Consider the following 22,668-nt stretch of genomic DNA (forward strand, 5'->3'; position numbering starts at 1 on the left):
GGATCCTGAGTATAGAGCGTGGCACATAAGAGCATTGGCCAAGGTGAGACAACTGGCGCTGGACAGGAATGGTCTGGCAGCTCGGATTAGTTTGCAGGTGTAAGTTGTTGTGGAGGAGAGGGAGTTAACTTGCTTCTTAAGGGTGAGAGAGGAGTCCAAATAGAATCCTAAAGTTTTTACCTCAGGCATAACCTTAATGATAATGTTGTCGATATTGAAGGATGCGTAGTTCGGGTTGAGTTTTTTTAGGTTATGGTCAGCTCCGAGGAGCAGGATTTCGGTTTTACCGTCGTTCAGGCAGAGGCCATGGGTGGCCATCCATGCCTGAATGAGGATGTATATCTTATTCACCAAGGCCAGGTCCGCTTCATAGTTGCCCGAAAGGGGTATGAGGATCTGGGTGTCATCTTAGGACAGATCATACACAGTAGCGCTTCTCACAGCACAAGGGATGTTAAACGCCACACAACATTGCAAGGTTAGGTTTGAGGCTGTTGGAATACAATTTTATTTTTTAAGAATATAATATAGTTTCATTAAACCTTTTTGTATATTACATGATTATAGAAACCCAATCCCAATATAAATCATCAGAAATATGGTAATTTAAAAACATTCATGCAAACCCCTGCATAGAAATAGACAAATGTTATCTAAAAATGGAACAATCCAATAATACAGAATCATACTCCACACATACAAAAAACAAATAATTCAACGCAGCGATCAATAACATTCATGTAAAAAAATTAAGAAGTTCTTCAATTCTCCCCCAGGTTCTAGTAAGATGGTAAAACTGAACCAAACACAACCAAGATCCCAAAATCTATCACTAACAGCACTCGCTAGTAGAGCCGAACCTCTCCATTTGGCCAAGGTGTCACAAGATAACAGATGTCTGGTAGTTTCAAGTGCACTATGCTCACAACGCCTGCAGGATCGCATTATTCTTGGGATCACCCGTCTTGCCCCGAGAACCTCCCTGGTATTGACCAAGTTAAATGTAAGGTGAATATACTTGTGAATAATTGAATTGTCAAGATGTAATGTAATATTAGGTCCAGGACCACTTCAGTTTAAATAACAATGGCTGTAATTGCATGTAGCTGACGTAGTAGAGAGGTTGAAAGATTGCTCGCGGTAGTGTCATAGGTCTGTCTTTTGAGGCTAGTGGTATGTTTATTATGGAGATATTCCAGTGGAATGATGCCAAACCACTCCAACCAAAGCCCCAGATCTAAATACATTTTCTGAACAATCAACGTCATCCACATGTTAGTACAATCTCTGTTAGCAGCAGGTTATAATGTACCCATGATCTAAAGGGGGCCAAAAGTATGTTCAGCATAGAATTGAGCCAACAAAACAGAATTTAACTAGAAATGGCAGGCAGTCGAAATTCTAGTTATATATATATACAATAGAAACAAATAATGGTAGGCACAGGAGATTTTTGGAAAAAAAAGTTCTACCTTTCAAATTTTCTCTGTATGGCGGTAAACCCAGATTTCCGAGCTATAGAGTATAACAGAGTGAATCTTAGTTCTGCATAACTGCATCAAGGATGCTAGTGTGTATCCAGGATCTAGGGCAAATCACTTCACAGCTCCCGTATTTGCTCTTCAAAACTGAGTCCCAAATAGATAGAAGGTTGAAAAGAAGGGGGGCTAAAATGCATTCAAGTTTCAATCCAACTCTAGTCTTATAAAACAGAGTAGTTACGCCTGAGTTGGAAGTTATTATTTTAACTTTAATAGCTGAAAATAAAGGCAATAATCATTCTAGGTAGCCCCTGCAGTATGCCCCAGTTACACAACTTATGCCACGGTCTCTGTCTGTAATTAGTGTCAAAGGCCGGACTAAAATCAACAAAGGTGGCATACGTCATCTGCTTCTTGGTTGCCCATTTCTACTCCATAATGTTAGCCAGGGCGAGTGCATTAGTCAGAGTATCTGCGCCTTTTATAAAGCCGGTTTGATAGATATAAAGTTAGCCTGCTCTGCCCACAAAGATAACTGACAGAAGGACCCTTGCAAATATTTTAGCAGGTGGATGAAGCATTGCTAGTAAGCTATAGTTATATGGGTCAGATCTAGATCCCTTTTCATAAATAGGTACATGATGCTCTCGGATCAGAATGTTAGTCGGAACAATAACACTAAAAAGATGAGAGGAGCTTGCTCCACCATTCTGGATCAGCCTTTATCAAACCATTGGACTGGGACGTCCAGTGCACGTGAGCTTGTTGAAGACCTTACGATGTTAATCAGGTCGCACAATGTTAAAGTATAAACCCAATGTTCTGCACACAAATCAATAGTAAATTAGGCAGCCAGAATGTTGCTAAGAGCATTATTGATAAGTTCTCCCCAGCATTCAGATGTCACATTGCAACTCATTAAGGTGGGCCAGCATGAGCCCTCACCATTTGCCAGAATCGACGATGCTTCCCTGTATAAACTGTTTTAGCTAAGGCCTGCCCATTTCTCTTTTTTCTTTACATTTTGATAGTGTTTCAACCAACTAGTTTATTGACATCTCCGTTTCTTAATCCTACCAGCCACAGCAGAGGCATCAGGGCCATAATAAACAGATGCCCCTTCTTAGTTTACTCTTTTCTGCACACATATATTAGTCATATTTGTGCTTGTGAGTGCCTTGAGAAAAGTCCTTTTGTTTATCACATGGATCCGCATGGCAGCCAACAAACTAGGAAAGAAACATCTAAAATGAAATAAGCAGCATCAGATGCAAGATCGGCTTCACCTAAGTTATCGTAATCTTTTCATATTTACTAACATGAGTGGCGATAAAATGTATTACTTTGGCAATCAGGTAGACTACAAGTGTGTGACCCCGGTGGGGGGGGGGGGGGGTTCTTAGATATTAATAATTAATGAAAATACGACTCCACCATTTTCCAGAGAACCCGTAACTAAATCAGCCAAGATATATTCAGAGTCTAGGTCTACCAAATCTGCTGCCAATTGTAGTTCTTCCATCTAACAGGACTTCCTCAATACACCAGGTTTCCTGAGGCGCTATTATCAAGAATAGAGAAATTGTTAAACAAACCATCATCCTCCCACAAGTGTGCATTACCCTGTGTGGTCCATGACAACAGAGTTGATCCTAAATCAGGGACACTTCTGATAATTGTTGGGAAGGAAGCCAGCCAACCAGGACCATTCAACGTCCTTAGCTATATTCTACAATTCCAAAGAATAAAAATATTGCACAGTGCGTGTGCCATCATGATTAGCTGCTATTATAAGTGTTTTATGTGTACGTATGGGTATAAGGAGTATCCCCCACACTCCACATAAGTTACACAGATTAATGATGTTCCCAATAGTACTATCATAGCCCAATCTATAAAGATCTATCTCACTCAGTCCAACAAAATCTATCATTGAGTTTACACAGAAGTGGACTATGATGGTGGCAAGTTCTTCATGGTCCTGCATTTCAACTAATTTAATGTCATTCTATGTGATGACACGAAGTTGGGGGAATATTGTGGCATGATTCAATAAAAGAACGGTTTAATAAGCCCACGTTTGTATGGTGAACAAGACTGCATTGTTTGAATACCCTAGTATGCTCTTGCCTATTTTCCCAACAGTTATTGTTAATCACGGTACCTGCCACCGGTCTAACTTGAGCTGAATGCCAGCTGGTGGTTTGCACAGATTGTGAAGTTTTGGATTGATCAGCGCAATTATGCGCCACATTTATACAAGTATGAACATTGCAATGCGATTGATAGAAACCTCCTTGTAGGTCGCTGCTAGAGCGATGTAAACTAGGCTGGTTATCTGGTATGTGTCTACCATTAGACAACTGTGCAGATCAGCTAGATGGGACATTTCGGCTTCTGCTCTTGCATCATCATTTGTTTTGTTTCCCATTCTAGCATTGTTGTCATAGAAGAGTTAAGATCGAACAAGTAATGTGCATCATCAATGATACAAGTATCATCATTATTGATTGACTGCCCATTATTGGAGTTCTTAGAGATGGGGATAGCATCAGTGTTGTGTATAGACAGCACCCATTAAAGTACCAATATCACCACTCCTTATAGATTTAGTTTAAGGCGTGGATACATGCTACTTACCATTTCTTGCTGTCGTCATTAGGTGTGAATCATTTGCACATATAGTAGCCTGGAGTGGTTGGGGCACTAAGGTCACGTGACTGCTGGGTGTCGAGGACTAAGACTGTGGAGGGAGAATGTAGAATGGTGTGGTGAAGGACACACCAATTTTCCCCACTGTTTTGCCCACAATACTCTAAACCTGAGCCCTAAAACCCCTCCTGCGAACGTCCTTACTATACTTCTCTTGGCCCAACTATGCCATTCAACCCCGCCCCCCTATCTTCCCACTCCTTAGGGACCCCATTTACCATGGCACCGTGCAGCCCCGACCACACACAGGCCAGCTACTCTCCTAAATGCCTCCACAGTCTATGTTCTGTAACAGTCATGGTCGCCAGCACCATTTCATTTTCGGGGGCCTGGATTGCTCAATGCTCCCTCGGACTGCACAGTGTGGGTGGTCATGCCTGCCTGTCTTAACCCACACATAGATCACCAATATTTTATGGCACATTTGCTAGGTTCAATGTGGGCTCTTTATTCACCAATGCCATTGGCATTCCTTTCCCAGCAGTGGGTTTGCATGTCATGATGAACATACCAACAGTCATGGAACTCTTTCCATAGTACATGAGTCTTTGTGTTGACCAAAACAGGCAAGCGCTTCTTGCTTCTACCTGCCATTTTGAGCATCACTAGCCGTGCCATACTATAACTACATGCAACTGAGGCTCATATTGCGGGCAATACAGATTACCAAATTGCATGGTTATATTACAATTTGTTTCTTCTCTCTTACTAATACTTGTAGGATAAAAGGTTCAATCAGTACACAGCCAGGCCACAATTTGTCGAAAGACTTGATATAAGCATTGGCACAGGCATGATAGCAGCCCGCTGCGGAGGACTAATATACATTATTCCAGATTTACCCTCTGTAAGGCTGCAGAAATAAATTTTAAAAAAAGGAAACCATTTTATCCTTAACATCCTGATTCAACATAAAATATCACAATATTCCCTCCTGTCTCAAAGAAAGATCCTGCCATTGCTCTGGCAGCTCAATTCTTCATCTAACGTTTCAAGATCAGAAAATGCACATAGGCCCTATGCCCTCTGCCAACATGAACAGGACATGTGCAGGTTCACACCCATAGAGAAATGGCATGATTGGCAGAGTATTCACTTGCTGGATGGCCAGACCCCTATTGAGCATCACTTCCGGTCTGTGAAGTCCAGGTTATGGAGCCTGTGAGAAAAAGGGTGAAATGTATAGAAAGGAGTCCCTATTCCGTCCTGCCAGGTGGCCGAGACAAAGACTGAATACACACCCGAGGTTTAAGCATCACAGATAATCAGGAGTCCTCATATTAATGGATAAGAAACATGTCATTGTTCCAGAGCTAGATATTTGCCATGTGTTTAATTCATTTTCAAACAGCTTGAGCTATGTCCACAAAAAATATCATCCAAGAGCATGGCTGGAATAAAATAACAGTCAATATTGGTGGGTAAAATCTCTTTCTACACTATTATGACCCGGTCCAAAATGACTTGCTGACCAGTGGGTTCATTTTAAATTGGGCCAAAGAGGAAAACAAGACATAAATGCAAGGTGAAATGCGCTTACGCCTTGCTTCACTGCTCAGACCTTTTTGTCCTCTTTCAAGGCGGAGCATGGGAACAAAGCAGTTTAGCTCTCCGCCGCGCTTTCCTCCTCAGTCGTGGGAGAAAATGTTCATGCAGGCGTAAATCGAATGGTTCCCTTGAGGAATCCGCCACGCATTAGCAAAGCTTCATTTGCAGGTGGCGTCTACATTTATGCTTTTTTTTTGCATTGTTTTCTCTTTGCTTTTGCAGGCTGCCATTCAAAAGTTGCAGATTGCATGCTGGGATCGAGACAGAATGTAAGTGCAAGCATTGGTGGGTGCCGGCATGAAATTAGCATAGGTTTAACAATGATCCCAATGGTGTTATGCAGTGATGAAAGGCTTGTCTTCATCCACAGAAAGAGGACAAGTCTAGTATAAATGCAGTACTTGAACAGGCAGCTCCCATCTCACATACTTTCCACAAGACAGAGAAGGCCTCCTCTTAGTCTTTCTGCCCCAATCCCTTCATGTCTGCTTCCATGGCAAGTGCGATTTTGGCTGAGGATGTAGTGTTGTTTTTAGCTGTTCTAGTTTTGCCAGAAGAGCTTCCCTGAAATGTTCCTTTTGACCATAAACATGAATGAAATCAGGACTTCAATCCTGTCTCTGGGCACAAGTCATCCCTATAGGAACTTCAGAACTAACTTTAAATAGGATAAATTATCAGTTGTGGTCATGGAACATATAACGTAAAGTTTATGGCGAGGGGTTCAGGAAGGTTTAGACGATTCTGCTTTTCATAGAAACCTGAGAATGTTTGATCTGTAGTGCACCGCCTCAATGATTTTTCTGTTCTACTTTTTTCAAAGAGGTCCTGTGTTATGTCACTGATGCTTCTTTTAAGAGGTAGCAAGGTTGTGAAAGAGGGGCTCAATGCAAGCGTAGGAGGTCACTGCCATATTTAAGGCAGAGCGCATCAGACACGGGTGAGCCAGAGCGAGGATACTGACACTATGGGGGAATTTTACAGTGAGAGCGAAGATACTCAAATGCTCAACTCCTCCTTGGAGACAAACATCCACCTGGATGCCTCCTGTCCTTCCTCTGGACTCTTTCGCGACATCTGCAACTCTCTCTCACTCTCTATGCTCCCCTCTGGCCCGACTCACTCTGCAGGGCACACTCTGGAGGCTCTGACCTCTACAGACCTTCCCCTTTCTATCTCTCACCACTCCTCTCTCCTGGAGCGACCACTTTCTCCTTTCCTCGCAGCTCACCCCTCAGGCCAAGCCAACTCCAGCATTGCCACCTACCTTCTCGGTTATCTGACCCATGAAGTGTGTGTCAGTTGAGGCTTTTGCCACCACTTTCTCACCCCCCGTGCCCCTTCGGCTGACTCACACCCTGACATAGCTATTTCTATGCTCCACTCTGCAATATTTGATACTCTTGATGTTCTTGCCCCTGTCATGAGGATACGCTTGAAGCCCAAAGCTAAGTGCAACTCCTGGTACGACTCAGACCTCGTCACCCTTAAGCGCAAGTGCAGGGTGGCTGAGAGGAAATGGCGTGCTTCCTGTACATCCTCTGACAAACTGGCCTGCCGTCTGCTCCAAAGGCAATACCGGCTCTCTATCCGCACCAAGAAGAGAGCCCTGTTCCAAGTTCTCGTTTCTGCGGCATCCAACAACTCAGCTGAACTCTTTAAAATCTGCAAGGAGCTGGCCAATCCTGCTGCAGTCTCTACCTCTCCTGTCCCCACCCTGGCCCTCTGCATGGCCCTGACTTCTCATTTCATCTCTAAAACTCAGGACATCCTGTTCTTTCTTTCTTTCTTTCTCTTTTTTTCTTCCTCTTTGCTTCTGCTTTCTCTCCTCCTCTCCCCTGCTGAACTCCTGACAGAAAATGCACTGGTCACCTGGCTATTCTCTGATCTCGGATCCAGGGCCCCTCGCCAGCCAGCTGCGCACCTGCACAGCCTACTGGGCAAACACTGCTCTTGGGGGCTGTTTCTGTATCCCTACAGCCTCCACCAGCTCTCGACACTCTGCACTTACTCCTGCACTTGCCACTAGCTGGCCGTACTTTTACCTTTTGTTTTTATTTATTCTTTACTGTTTGATCCTATGTATTGCACTGCCCTCTCCCCTGCACTTGCACAATCTCAATGTCATCTGGCTTAGTAAGATCGTGTTCTTTGTCTTCCCTCTGTTCCCCCTCCCTTGCCTCATCGTGCTCATAGGCGTGTCATAAATGCCATATCATATATCATACTGACTCTATGGGGGCTTTTACAGTCTTGGAGGTGCTCAGAGGCATTGGGTCTTCCTTCTCTTACTTATTCTATTATTTTGTCTGTTTTTCATGCAGTGAAGGCTACACATGCCTTAGTTTGGAAGAAGATTTGGAGAAGATATGTTTATCTAGAATTGTGTCTACTTCTCCTCAAGAGTAATCATCTAGGCTTGATCTTTGGAACTTATCTTGGTCCAGGAACATTACAAGGAAAGAGCCTTATTGCTTGGAATAATGGTAGAGTTTGACTTTGAGTCATCAGGTGTGTCCAGTTACATGCAGCATTGCTAAGGAATTTTGAGGGGCTTTAGCAGAATCACCTCACAAACGTACCACTTCTGCTCAGTATGCCATACGAAGATTATCTGACATCCTCAAAGCCGTCAATCAGCGTGGTAAGAGCCAGAATCATATCACATGCATTAAGCAGGCTCATGACCAACCCTGATGAGAATTTAGCTTTGATCCTGACCAGCACAGGCAATCGCTAAATAGGGTCTGGAGAAAACCAGCTGTGGTGTGATGAGAAAAAAAGTCTTATGACTTTCATTTCACCCCTTTCAGGTTTTACTTCAACAGGAACATGCACCTTAAAGTCATTGAAATAATATCACGCAGAAATAACAAAAGTACGGATCTGGGTTTGGAAGGCTTTATTGAGTCACAGTAACACAACATTGGGAATGTTCTGAGATCTAGAGAATTTAAGATTCTTCAATAATATTGTGTCTGTCCATAAAACAAGTGATTTATAATTCATTGATCACAGACAAATACGTGCCCTTTGCTATCCTAAACAGAACTGTCAGATACAACAGACTATTCCTGCAAACAACGGTCTGGACCGGCCATTCTTGACGACAGCATAACTAACTCGTCAGCTGGGAAAACAACACAAATCAATGGAAGGTATTTTGTAAGCCGTTACTGTATGATATATGTACATGTATGAGCATAACTTACAACATGATTATTTTCTCAAGAGGGTGTTTCATCGCTCAGTCCTCGTACCATGGACCATCTTGCCTGTTAGTCTGGTCCCTCATTGAAAAACGACATCATTGGGGTTTATTTCTGCCTTCTATTGACTATGCAACACGCGTGCTGAGGAGTCCTAAGCTCTGCCCTTTACTGGAGGCATGTTCCACATTCAAAGCATATACAAGTTTCTTTTAGAGTGAGTCCTGAGATGGGACTTGAGGCTTGAGTTCACGCTAAACCTCTTGCCACACTGAAGACATCTGTACGGTTTCTCCCCTGTGTGGGTTCTCAGATGAACCTTCAAGTGGTAGGACTTTGAGAAACCTTTCCCACAAACCTTGCAGTGGTACGGTCTCTCACCCGTGTGGATTCTCCGGTGAAACTTCAGATACGCGTTCATAATGAAGCCTTTGTTACACACTTGGCATTTGTACGGTCTCTCGCCTGTGTGGTTTCTCTGATGGACCCTTAGCTTGTAGGCATTTGAGAAGCTTTTATCACACTCATCACATCCATAAACTGTTTCTTCAGAGTGGGATGCTGGAGTGAAATTAGAAAACCCTGGATTCATAAACACCTTCACACACTCTACACCTTCTAGTTCTTCAATTTTCACATGGCTCCTCTGGTGTTTGAGGACAGCCTCCTTTTCGCTGAAACATTTCCCACACATAGGGCAATGATATAATCTTTCCTGTGGACACAGTCTCTGCCCAAACGGTGGAACACTCAGCTCATCATCCTTAAATTCACATTCAAAAGATCCATCCAGGAGGTATTTCGGAGGACATCTCTTCTGCCGTGCCGGTCTCTGGAGTCTTTTGCGATTGCCCCGTCCATCCAAATACAGAAGCGTGTTTTCAGTGCCTTCGCCTAGTGACACTTCAATCTGAGAGGCACTTTCAGTAAATTCTTCCAGATTTGCAACTGAGTCCATTGTCATGGGCCCATTATCTATAAGATTAAAAGGAGACTCATGTCATCATGGGCTTTACACTCTGACGAGAAATACAAGACATGCAGAGCTCCAGATGGCCTTATTCTCTTAGGGAAGCATCGCACCTGCAGGCAACATATCTAAAAGGAACAGACTAAAGGAAGCCACAAGTCCCAGAGCCTTCTATGCAGCATCATATTATGTGTACGAACTAATTTATTAACATATAGGGAGCCTTTACTGAGTGACAGACATTCTCCATCCATTAGTATTACCATCATACTGATTATGGACAAACTCCATATTACATGCGAGACTATTTGCCTCCTGCACAGACCATCACACAATAATGGTTTCCTAGCGATTTGTAAACAAAGCTCCCAATCTGCAAACAGTGCATTTGTTGATGTCATTATCCACAGAACACCTTCAGAGCAGACAAACCATTCAAGGAGGGCCCTTCTTTTTCCATCACATACTTAGCAATGTAACTTGCAGTCCTCCTTAAACAGGGGCATACTTTAGCACTGTGGTTGCTGGCGAATGAAAGAAAATGGATGCAGAGCTAGTTTCTCTGATTTCCTATTACCCAAAAGAGACGTCAATGTAGCTAGAGTGAATATTAAGGTAAGTGCTCCCCTTGGATATCTGTGTACATCCTGCTTCCACAGATTTGCACCCCGATAGGGCTGATTTAGGCATCGATTCTTCCAAGGTTGATAAAAGTACTACTGAATTGGGTAATAAATCACAAAACACAGTGCTTAGAAGTGGGAGGAATCTGCAAGAAGCTCTATGTACAATTGTAATATTGTTATTGCCTTAATTTATTATTATCATATATTCCAAAGAAAGACTCATACTACCATGAGTCTCTTCTTCTATGTTCTAATTTGCCTGTCGCCATAAGTATTTCCTGAGGGCTATCGACTGAGAACTTTCTTGAGGGCTTGTACACACCCCTCTCCTTTGTAATGCTCTACCACCAGACTCAGAGGAGTGTCCCTGAACACGTGACCTTCTCCGCCTCACACAGCTTTTCCTGCCGAATAGTGACCAATTAAGTGCTCGTTTCCCCCCCTCCCTTGCAGTGCTTTTCCACCATGCCCAGAGGACTGTCCCTAGTCATGTGACAGGCTCCGTCTCCTCCACTCAGTGGAGCCAACCGATATTCCTAATACTAAGCCTTACCTAGGTGTCTTCATCGCCAGTGTCCTCACCCAAGGATGACAACAAGGGCCTCACCAGTTTGCGCCTGGATTAAAAATACATTGCCTGTTTGTGTGTGGACGAAGACAAGTAAATCACCCCTTCATAGCTATTCGGGCCTGGACAGAGCCAAGGGCCAGAAGCCTTGCCTTTTTCAACATCAGGGTGACAATACAATATCTCCTCCAGTCACATACAAATCCCACGCTATCAAAAACCTGCACCCAACATGCTTCTCTGGTGCAAATTGTCAATCACTTGCCCACCCTTCTCGCCGCTGACATTGCGGACCTCATTTGCACATACATGCTCGATGACATCTTCATCACCACAACACTGCTCTCCAACATGCCCGCACACATTTTGACCTCATCCAAATTGGGTACAGAAACCAAAGTACGGACCACACAGTGAAGGGAGGAGGTGGTGTGCAAGCCTCCACATGCTCAGCCGGGTGCCTATGAGCCCCATGTTGCTTTTCAATTGCCAACTCCCACTATCTCCCATCTCACAGGTGAGGGTTATTGCTAGAGGATATCTCTGATATGAAAGCAGCACCAATCGCACACTCAAACATTTTCCTTGGTTATCTCAATTTACCAGGAACCCAAGGCACCAAAAGCAATAAGGGTTATTTCTATTATCTAACTTAATCCATTCACATAAAACAAGTAAGGCGCCCTACCAGCATCAGGGAAAAGATACTCGACCTTTTCTTCTCTGTGTCCCCTCAGGTAAAATGCCTCAACTCGATACCCTTTGACTGGACAGGCCATGATGCCACCCCTATCCCTCCTTATGCATGGCCTGCTGACTATTAAAGGGCAGAGGAGTTCACTATCTCTTCCTGTCACCTCTTTTAGAGCTTCCCCTTGGAAGCATCAAAAACACAGTCTTTTAAGGCTAGCCAGCCCAACCAACCCCAAAGACTTATCTTAAAACTTCAACCCCGCAATGAAGGAGCTGGTACACATAAATAACACCTCCGCCGCCTGGTATACCCAAAAAACGACGGACACATCAGAGGCGCAAAACACATAAGTGGTAGGAACCTTAAACGCTTTCCGCAGTACTTCACTGAAGCTAAATCTGCGTATCACGTCACTACTATCGCAGCAACAGTCAACTGGAGTAAAGCCCTCTTTTTGGCAAGAAAACCCAACGTGAACCCGTTGCCAATCTGGTTATGACCAAACCAACACGAGAATATAAAACACAATTAACAACTTCTTCAGCAAAGCAGATAAACTCAAACAACATTTTGATACATCAAAATAGGTGGCCGCCACTTACAACCCCACATCGGGCAACACAACCAGGGACAACATCCCCAACCCTCTCTCAGAAGGGCCTCACATATACCCTTGCATCACTTCCCAAGCACAGTAAAAATAGGATTAATCTGAACACTCCTCAAGAAAATCACTTTAGACCAAAACGACCGTGCTAACTCCCAACCGATCTCTATACATCAATTCATTGGTAAAATCAATGGGAAGGCATTGCCAGCCAACTCCACAATCATATTACTGTACATGATCTGCTCCATGACTACGAATCTGGATTTTGACCCAGATGGAGCATGAAACCTGCCACTAGCCAGGCCACAGATGATGCTCTCCAAATCATGGACAAATGTTACTCCTGCCTCCTGGTCCTCCTTGACCTCGGTGCTGTTATGATAGAGTCAACCACTTGAAACTTACAAGCCTGCTTGCAGAGTCACATCACAGGTAGAATGGAGTTAACATGCAGTCTCCAACTAGTTTACCTCCTATCTCTCGGACAGATACAAAGCAGTGCAGATATGTAACTTCAAACCTGAACATCCCCCGGTCGCCTTCGGAGTTCCACAGAAATCAATATTCTGCCCAATGATCTTCAATATGTATATGGAACCCCTCAGATCGGTTCTTTATATCTCACCACACCAATACGCTGACTATGCTCAGTACCTCAAAACATTCCAAGCCCCATGAAAGGCCTAGCCCCTCTCCATCCATGCTTCGATGATGAGCATTTACCAGAATCTTAATCCCACCAAAATGGAATTTGTCATAGTAGGTCAGCCAATATGAGGGCGGAAGAGTCGGACACAAGTCTGGCATGTTGATTGGCAAACACTTATTAATAACAAAAACAGGGGAGGGGGGGGGGTAGAGGAAATCCTAACTGGCCCTATCTCTATGATGACCAAGAATAGCCTGGTTCTTTCTGCCAAGCTCTGCTCCGATTTTTCTCTCAATTGCCACGGGTCCCTGGCCCTTCTTTCAGAACCCTTCTCAGGTACCGCAACGAGTAAGAATAGCCTGGTTCTCTCTTCCGAGCTGTGTTGAGGGCTCCCTAACACTTTTCCAGTACCTCTCCTCTAGACCCACTCTCCTGCCAAGTAGGGTACTGGATGTTATTGGATTCACCGTTCTCTCTCTCGGTCGTCACTTGCACCCAAAACCTTGGTTTACTCCCATGTCATTCCCCTTGATTACAGTTTGGGGTGCACTTCTCCAACATGGGTCCCAGACCCCCTTAACATGGTTTTTCACCACATCCTCTTTATCTGCTCTCTCTCTGACTCACAGCCTTGGTTTATTCTCCTGCTAAGGTCCGAGAGTGTCCCTTGTAATTGTAAGGTTTGTATTCCTCTTTATTACTGTCGGGGGTGTTTCCCCAGCGTGGGTCCCAGACCCCCCGTTACTCTCACATCTCTCCTGTTCTGATCTTCAAGTCATAGACTTGATTTAGTCCCCTGCCAAGGTCTGTGAGCATCATCAGTACATGCAAAGTTTGTATTCTTCTTTATTACTGGTCGGGGTATGCATTCATGATTATGAGTCCCAGAACCCCACATCATTCTCTTTGGCTGATCCTTCTTCGTTCCACAGCCCTGGTTTACCCTCCTGCCAAGGTCTGCGAACACCACTTGTACAGGCAAAGTTTGTATTCCCCTTTATTACTGGCTGGGGTAGGATCTCCTGATATGGGTCGAAGCCCAACTCACTAGGTCATTCTGCCCCTATGAGTATTCCTTCTGTTCTAGGTTTCAGGCCTCCTGTACTCTCTGGGTCTCCCCAACCGTGGGACCAGTCACCCTTGTGCTCTGGGGTCTTGGCCGTCACCATCGGATTGTTTGCAGGTCTTCCGGGAGCTTCAACAGCTTCTCTGGCTCACCGGGACCTTCCCCGGTCTTGCGTGAGTCTCCCCTGCAGTTCAGCGGTTGTTTCCTTCTACCCCAGCAGCCCCAGTCACCGTTGGGTAAGTTTCCTCTTCCCCAGTCTCCCTTCTGCGTTGCAGACCTTCTGTGAGAGCATCTCTCCTTCAGACACTGCTTGCCTCTCTGCTTTGGTCTCCAGCGCATACCAGGGCACTCTCTAGGCTCAGACGTCATCGTTCTCTTCCCTCGCTGCCTTTGAATGGCAGCTCACCAACAGGAACACTTGAAAGGCTACATCGTATGCACTAGTTCTCGTCAGTGACCCTCATTACTCAAAGCCTATTCCTCATCCCAGAGGTTCTTGCCCGAGACATACTGCAAAAACACATGGGGACATTGGGTAATATGGAATTGGGAGGGAATTTGTGGCATGGTCGTCCTGAATCCGACAGAGGAGCCTCCCACCCAGTGCTTAATTTGTGGGGGTGCTTGCCAGGGCTTAGCTCCAGCACTTATTTCTGGGCCCCAGAACTTATTGTCTCAACTCATTTTGATATGGTTTTTTAGCAATTATTTATTTTAACTGTCCCTTAAAAAGCACCTACAGAATCAAAGCAAAATGTTAACCATGATTGGGCTTAAAGACACACTTAAACATGTGTCCAAAAGAAAGACACAATGAGTGTGATATTTTATGTTATGTTGATTGGTAGCTGTACTGCACACATCTGCCCTGGTCAGTGCATCCATCAACCAATGACCGGGTTGGAATTGCAGCTTTAACCCCCCTATATGTTGACACTGTGGTGAGCCGCGGTGGGTGGTGGAAACAGTGGGCTGGGAACTGCCCGTCCTCGTGTGTCACATGTGTGTTAGAAAATATTTCAGCCCTGGCACTTATTTTATTTACAAAATCAAGCATTGCTCCCACCCATGTAATCCTCCCACTGAGTACCACCAGCAGAGGGACTATCGGGTAGTAGCCTCACCTCCCTGGCCACATGGGAACGGTATTCTTCTGGGGTCTATCAACAGGCGGTATATTTAGCATTATCACCTCACCACCAAGCACTTCTTTCCTAATTTCAAGTCTAGTTATTTGAGCCATCAATTGATAGAATTGGGGTACTGAGCTACCCCTGATCAATTGGGTCGGCAAGTTGGCAATTACTGTTACCTTTATCCATAGTTCCTCCCCCAGGATGTTGATGTGGATTCGGGTCTGGGGATACCTCACCACATGACCGTGGACACACCCAACTCTCTCTTTCTCGTCTGTCTGCACCCTTGAGGACGTAGTTCTGACTTGATGGCGCACCCCCTGCTGTGACTATCTAGTTGGGCCCAGATTTTATTTCCTTGAAAGGTGGCGGTTATTCTATACTGAGTTTTATTTCCCATTTGCAAAAAAGTGTTGGGGTCTTTCCTGCTTTTCTTTATTTTTACTCTTAAATTTAGGAAGTCTCTGGATTTCCTTACCACTGTGTTACTATCTGGGCCCAGAGGATATTAGGGAAGGGTAGTTTGGTAAACAACTTCTTAGCTTCCTTGCCCCGACAGTGCTCTTTAAATGAGGCGATAGCAGGGACATTCATTTTATTCGAGGGGGAATCCCTCGCCTTGTGAACAAACTCCCCACAAGAGAAAAATGCCCTACCTAGAATGGGAGATGGGTTTATAGAAGATGACATCTCTTCTTCTTCCTCTACCTCTAGGGTGTTGCTATCTGGTTCACTATCCATGGATCTTGTGGGTGTCTCTAAATAAGCAGAACTGTGAGGGGGTGTTAAAAGGACAGATAGTTCTTGCTCCTCCTGTTCTAAAGGGCAATTCCCAGGAGGGGATCCACATTTTTCCCATGAGGATTCTGGTTAGTCTCTTGTAAGGGATGAGGATCTAGAGGATGGATCTTCTCCTACTAGGAGGATGTCCATATATGTTTAACCATCACTGGGTTCCTTGGGGTTCTTTCTAATGGTTTCTACTGATCTCGGAATATCTGTATTTAAGTTGTTCTGAACCTCATGGATATTGTAATTGGGTGGAGTGATGGGGGTAACCTACGGTTAGGGCGTGGTTTTGTCCAACATGTTCTGGTTCTCTGCATGAAATAGTCATGGGTCCCTCCAAGGCTGTTACATTTGGGGGGAGAGAGATCTGATTACCGTAGCTTTCTCTGGCATGTGTCACCACAGGGGTATTACTGCTAATGGCTGTAGGCGTTTCCGGCTTTTCATACTCAGGATAAGGACCCTTCTGTAGGTGTTAGGGAATTGGGAAGGTTGTCATTTTCTCACGAGGACCCGTCCTTAGCTTGATCATACTTGAGGTTAGAGTTCAGCTCAGCCTCTCCCCCTAAATAACAGAAGAAATTTTCTTGGGTCCTAATCTCATGGGAGGGGTTCTCTCAGTTGGTTTTCTCTTTTGTGTACTCTTTTGTTTGCGCCTTGAAACACATGTGTATTGGCGCGTTCTGAATACCATATCATATACCTTCACTTGAAACTTCATAACTCAAATACCCAACTAAACCTCCCCTCTGAATATTAATAGGGGAGTCAAAAAAATTCAAAATGACAGATGTTTTTATCACAGGACAAGAAGGGTAGTATTCTCAGCCCATTCTTCTGCTTCGGGTTTAAATGGAGGACTAGATCGGGAGGGACATGGACCTGAAGGTCTAAGAAGAGTATGATTTTTCGCTCTCCCAGGGATCTGGCAGCCATAGCGACTCAGCAGTTTGTTACTATTTCCCTCAACATTCTTCCTAAACAGATAAGTGGGTTAGAGAGGTTATGGTGAGTCCTAGCCTATCGCTGCTTCTGTAAGAGTAATCATCGGTTACTAATCCTGGGTATTAGATAGTGGGGTCAGAGGTCTTACTAGGCCACCCACTACTGGAGAGAGTGCTACGCTCACCTGGCTCCCACAGGGGCGTCGGTCGGACCCAGACTGCTGCAGTCTCCACCCACGTGATGCGTAGTGCAGCGATGACGGACTGTATGTGCCCTCCTAATCTTGTCTGCTTGACCCGTAGAAATATTCTCCTACAAGTGGAGGGATGGATTTAGCCACTTGTGGATTCAAGTGATAGCACCTCCACTGTCCTCCCCACTAATCACCTCTGAAGCGCCCTCTCCGCAATCTCACCTTATATTCTTGAAGGATGAGCCCTCCATCCTGCGAAGCACGCAGGGGCGCGTTGATGACCAGTTACTTCACTGGCCTGAAGATATTGGCAGAGTTGTAGACAAATCCTGACTCCAAAAGATCCTGGCGAAAAGCGGTAAGTATATAGTTTGTAAGAGTTCAAAATGTCTGGAATTCACTCCTGTCCAATTCCTCTTTTATCTTGCAGCTGTGGCCCAATAAGAAGATTGACAGCTGAAAGCGCTCCGGTAAAAGTCTGTGTTACCCAACACCGTCCGGTAAATAATGCCAAGGGTTAAACTTGCTGCTTTCTCCTTATCTTACAGGTGCGGCATAAGAAGATGTGGCGTGCTGATGAATTATACCTCCAGCGGTAAAAATCAGGTAAGCATATGGCGGCTAAAGAGATTGTCTCGGTCTGTTCTCTCTGCTCACATTGTTGTTTCTTGTCCCCCTTAGGTGCCGGGTTTCGGCGATGTAAAGATGGAGACAGCGTCAGATCGAAGAGATGCTGCGTGGAACGGTGAGTATGGCGCTGCGCTGCTGCTGGCAATGCGACGCGTTTAAAACAAAGTCTTTCCTCTGGTTTGAAGATGCGATGAATTCGGAATCAGGTAAGAAATCAGGTAATACTCTTTTCTAACCTTTGCTTCTTTCCTTCTTTCTAGGTGCTCCAGTTTCGAGGCGGGCGTGGCAGAAGGCTGGATGCTGCTGCTGGCATGGTGAACGTTACGCTGCCGGATGCAGAATAACGCAAAGCGTGTGCTGCTCTTCGGGCGTGGTTTAAATAGCCTCCAAAGTAGTCCCAGGTAGGTATTCCTCCCCAACCACACCCGAGTATCAAAAAAGTCCCTAAGGTAAAGTAGTCCCTTCCAGGCCTCACATGGGCTTGGATCTTCTTGCAGCATGGTCTGCATCAGGTAAGTGTGCACCTATGAGCCTGGTGCCTATGGCGCCAGGACTGATGTCCCATATGAGCCTGGCGCCATTCGCGCCAGGACTGAACCCAGACAGCCCCTAGCAGGGATTGCTGGCTTTTCTCAAGGCGACATGATGCCTGCTCCCGGGGCTGATGGACGTGGTCTGGATGCCCGGGGGTATGCATCATGACAGCACTCCCCCTCAAGGCTCCTCCTAAAGTCGTTCCTCCCCTTGGTCCTGGTTTGTCTGGGAAGTCCCGATGGAATCTCTTCACTAATCGTGGTGCATGAACGTGGTCACTAGGCTCCCATGACCTTTCCTGTGGCCCGTAACCTTTCCAATCGATTAAGTAAAAAAGGTTTGATTTAACTACCTTGGAGTCCAGGATGTTTTTCACCTCGAATTCAGGTTCTCCATCTATCAAGATAGGATCTGGTGGTTTGGTTAATCTTGTTCCTGGTTGAACTGCTTTTAAAAGTGAAACATGAAAGACAGGATGAATTCGCATATTGGAGGGTAATTCCAGTTTGACGGCCAGTGGGTTGATAATGGCCTTAATGGTGTAAGGTCCCAAATATCTAGGATTAAAAGTCTGAGTTCCTTTCAGAGATATGTGTTTTGTAGCTAGCCAAACCTGATCTCCAATTTGGTACTGTGGAGTTTCACTTCCAAGTAGATCAGCATTTTCTTGTTTTTCTCTTTTGCTTGCTTCAAATGTTCTGTCGCTTCCTTGAAGGCTTGTGTAATAGTAGAATGTAAATGACTAACTGCAGGCATTTCTAAGTGCTGAGGCAAATCGAGTTCTGAGGTTCGAGGGTGGTGTCCATATATGGTATAAAAGGGGCTTTGTCCGGTTCCTGAATGTACAGAGTTATTGTATGCATATTCGGAAATCCATAAAATATCTTTCCAATTACTTTCGGTCTGGTGAAGCATGCAACGAAGGTACTGTTCAAGGGTCTGGTTGGTCCTCTCCGTCTGACCATCGGTTTGGGGATGGTGACTGGTTGATAACCTTACGTCGATTTGCGCCAATTGGCATTATTTCTTCCAAAAATGTGAAATGAATCGACTACCTCGGTCAGAGACCAATACAGAAGGAAACCCGTGTATTCGAACGATGTTTTCGAGGACCTCCTTGGCCAGAACTGAAGCAGAAGGTAATCTCTTCAAAGGAATAAAGTGGGCCATCTTGGAAAAAAGATCCACGATAACTAGAATGGTGTTAAATCCATTACATGGAGGTAGATCAGTAATAAAGTCTAAAGATAAGGTCTGCCATGGTGTAGGTGGAATATCCAAAGGTTGTAAAAGGCCAGCTGGTTTTTTCTTCTGACTCTTGTTTTGGGCGCAAATGCCGGAAGACATCACAAATGACTTTATATCTTTTCGCCAGGTGGGCCACCAGAATTGTCTCTTAATTTTAGCTCCGGTTTTTGTGATACCTGGGTGACCTTTCATTAGGGTATCATGATAATTGGAGATGACAAGTTCCTGTAATTCCTTGTGTGGTAGAAATAGTCATCCTTGATAGTAGGGTAGGTCATTGATGACTGAGTAATCCGGGCCTTTCTTTACCCAGTCCTGCAGGGCTGCTGGATTGAAGAGTTGTTGGATTTTTAAATGAATTTCTTCTAGTGTCTGTAAAGTAGTTATGCCAAGAATTCTTTGTTCAGAAATTATAGGCACCGGCTCCGGGTTTGCATATGCTTCTTCCATTCCTATTCTGGATAAGGCATCTGTATTGCCATTTTTACAGCCTGGTCGATAAGTGATCACAGAATCGAATTTGGCAAAGAACAATGCCCATCGAAGTTGGCGCGATGATTGGGCTTTGGCTGTTTTTAGATACTGCAAGTTCCGGTGATCAGTGATTACAGTAATGGTATGCCTCGCACCGAGAAGATAGTGTTGCCAAGCCTTAAAGGCGGATTTGATGGCTAATAACTCTTTATCGGTAACCGCATAGTTTAACTCGGGTACCGAGAACTTTCTGGACCAAAATGCCACTGGGTGAAGTTGACCAGTTTCAGGATCCTTCTGGGACAGGACAGTTCCCATGGCTAAACTGGATGCATCAGTTTCCACTATGTATGGAAGTTCTGGGCGTGGATGCTTTAAGACAGGCACAGACGTGAATTTCGCTTTCAGCTCTTGGAAGGCCTTTTCAGCCTCTTCGGTCCACAAGAAACATTTGTTCTTTCGCAAAAGTGCTGTGATGGGATGTACAACATGTGAAGTCTGGAATGAATCTGCGGTAGAAATTGGCAAATCCGAGCATGCTTTGTACCCCTTTAACTGAACTAGGTGATGGCCACTTGAGAATTGCGTCCACCTTTTGTGAGTCCATTCGGACTCCTTTTGGAGTCAAGATAAATCCAAGGAATTAAACTTCCGTAACATGAAAAACACATTTTTCCAATTTTGCATATAACTTGTGCTGGCGTAGTTTCTCAAGGACCGCACGTACATGCTTAACATGGTCTGATTCTGAGGAGGAGTACACAAGGATATCGTCTATGTATACGACAACACAGAAGTCAATGAGTTCATGAAAGTCATCGTTCATAAAATACTGGAAGGCTGCTGGTGCATTGCACAACCCGAAGGGCATCACCCGATACTTGAATAATCCGCACTTGGTGCGAAAGGCCGTCTTCTATTTGTCGCCTTTCTTTACACGTACCAGATGATATGCCCCTCGGAGATCTAACTTAGTGTAGATACAAGCATCCTTTACTTTGTCTAGTAATTCGGGGATCAGAGGCAATGGGTACCAGTTTTTTACCGTAATCTGATTTAGTGCGCGGTAGTCTATGCACGTTCTAAGGTCACCTTCCGTTTTTGGCACGAAGAACAAAGCTGAGGATACAGGAGACTTGGAAGGGCGAATAAAGCCATTAGCCAGGTATTGGTCCAAGTATTGCCGTAGGTGAAGATTTTCAGGTTCTGTGAGTGCATACATTCTACTGCATGGGGGTTATACACCGGGTAGAAGGTCAATTTGACAATCGTACGATCTGTGAGGTGGTAATGTATTGGCCTGTTCTTTTTTTGAAAAACATCCTGAAATTCTTGATACTCCTGAGGTAACTGTACGATTGGGTTGATGGCTGTGGCCAGGCCATTGTTCGGGGTTTTCTCCGGGTAACAGGTGTGCGCACAATCCGGGAAGGTTATTCTCTTCTCTCGCCATTCAAGACAAGGGTTATGTGTTTTCAACCACAGCATCCCGAGTATTGTTTGAAACTGCGGGACTTTGATTAAATCAAACACAATAGTCTCTCGATGCCCATCTTGACCCAACAGTGTCAACTCTGTAGTGGAATGAGTTACAGGCCCAGAGGCAATTTCAGTTCCATCGACTGTGGTGATGACATCTGAAGTGGTCTGTTTGCAAAGAGGGGGATTCATCCTTGAAGCCAATTCGTGGTCCATATAGTTCCCTATGGCCCCGCTATCAATGTTTGCCCTTACTGCGTGCATACGTGAGGGTTGTCTAGGATCAATTAGGACCATTGGTATGATCAGATGCGAGGTCTGAGTGTCCTCCTTTAAGCTCGGCAAGCGGACCTCTACGCTTGTCGGGCATGGTCGTTTTCCGAATCAGGCTCTTTTGGGCTTTTATCAGCAACTCCTACCACCTTCTTGGGTGGTTTTATAGGGCAATCCCGTAGAAAACGTCCTGAGGTTCCACAGTACAGACACAATTGCATCTGTCTTCTTCTTTCCCTTTCCTTTTGAGTTAAGGGTCCTTTGACCAACCCCGATTTGCATAGGTTCTGATGCATCTGTTCCTTTGGGGGCAACGTTGGATTTAACCAATACCCGATTTTCGAACTTCGCTCGATCAGCCTTTCTATTCTGGAGTCGATGATCCAGCTGGACCACTAAGTCTAGAAAACTAGGGGCAATCCTGAGGTGGGTTCACAACTTGAGCTAAAACGTCTTTAAGTTCTCCCGAAGTCCACGATGAAACAATGTAATTCGTTTTTTCCTCAGGCCATCCGGTTTCCACTATCAATCTATTGAAGGTTGCAATATAGGTTAGCACATCCTGGTTACCCTGTCGTAGGGACGAAAGTTCCTTATCCAGGGCCTGTCCTTGGGAGTGCCGGGCAAATAGTCTTTCCATACTCGTTTGAAAGCCCTGAAAATCCCAAACAATTGGGTCATCCTGAGCAACTAGTGGAATTGACCAATCAGCTGCACTGCCGCTGAGATATGATAATACAAAGGCTACCTTGGCTTGATCGTTTGGGAAGGCTCCTGGTCTGCATAAAAAGTGCAAGCGGCATTGGTTCATAAACACGGCAAACCTTTTGGGAT

General features: G+C 44.9%; 1 protein-coding gene across 5 annotated transcripts in view; it reads right to left on the reverse strand.

Moving 5' to 3' along the window:
• Nucleotides 1-22,668, reverse strand: part of LOC138452992 (zinc finger protein 383-like) — a 700,934-nt gene that overhangs the window by 139,920 nt on the left and 538,346 nt on the right. Inside the window, exon 9 of one of the 5 annotated variants that reach the window (XM_069605387.1) lies at nt 8,629-9,925. The exons of the other annotated variants lie outside the window; for them this stretch is intronic. Coding sequence (XP_069461488.1) covers nt 9,141-9,925 — 785 coding nt within the window. The 3' untranslated portion in view covers nt 8,629-9,140. Of the gene's footprint in view, nt 1-8,628; nt 9,926-22,668 lie in introns of those variants that run through there. 5 annotated transcript variants of the gene reach the window in all.

This window comes from Ambystoma mexicanum, chromosome 4p (assembly GCF_040938575.1).
Source record: "Ambystoma mexicanum isolate Mex_15411 chromosome 4p, UKY_AmexF1_1, whole genome shotgun sequence".
Lineage (NCBI taxonomy): Eukaryota > Metazoa > Chordata > Amphibia > Caudata > Ambystomatidae > Ambystoma > Ambystoma mexicanum.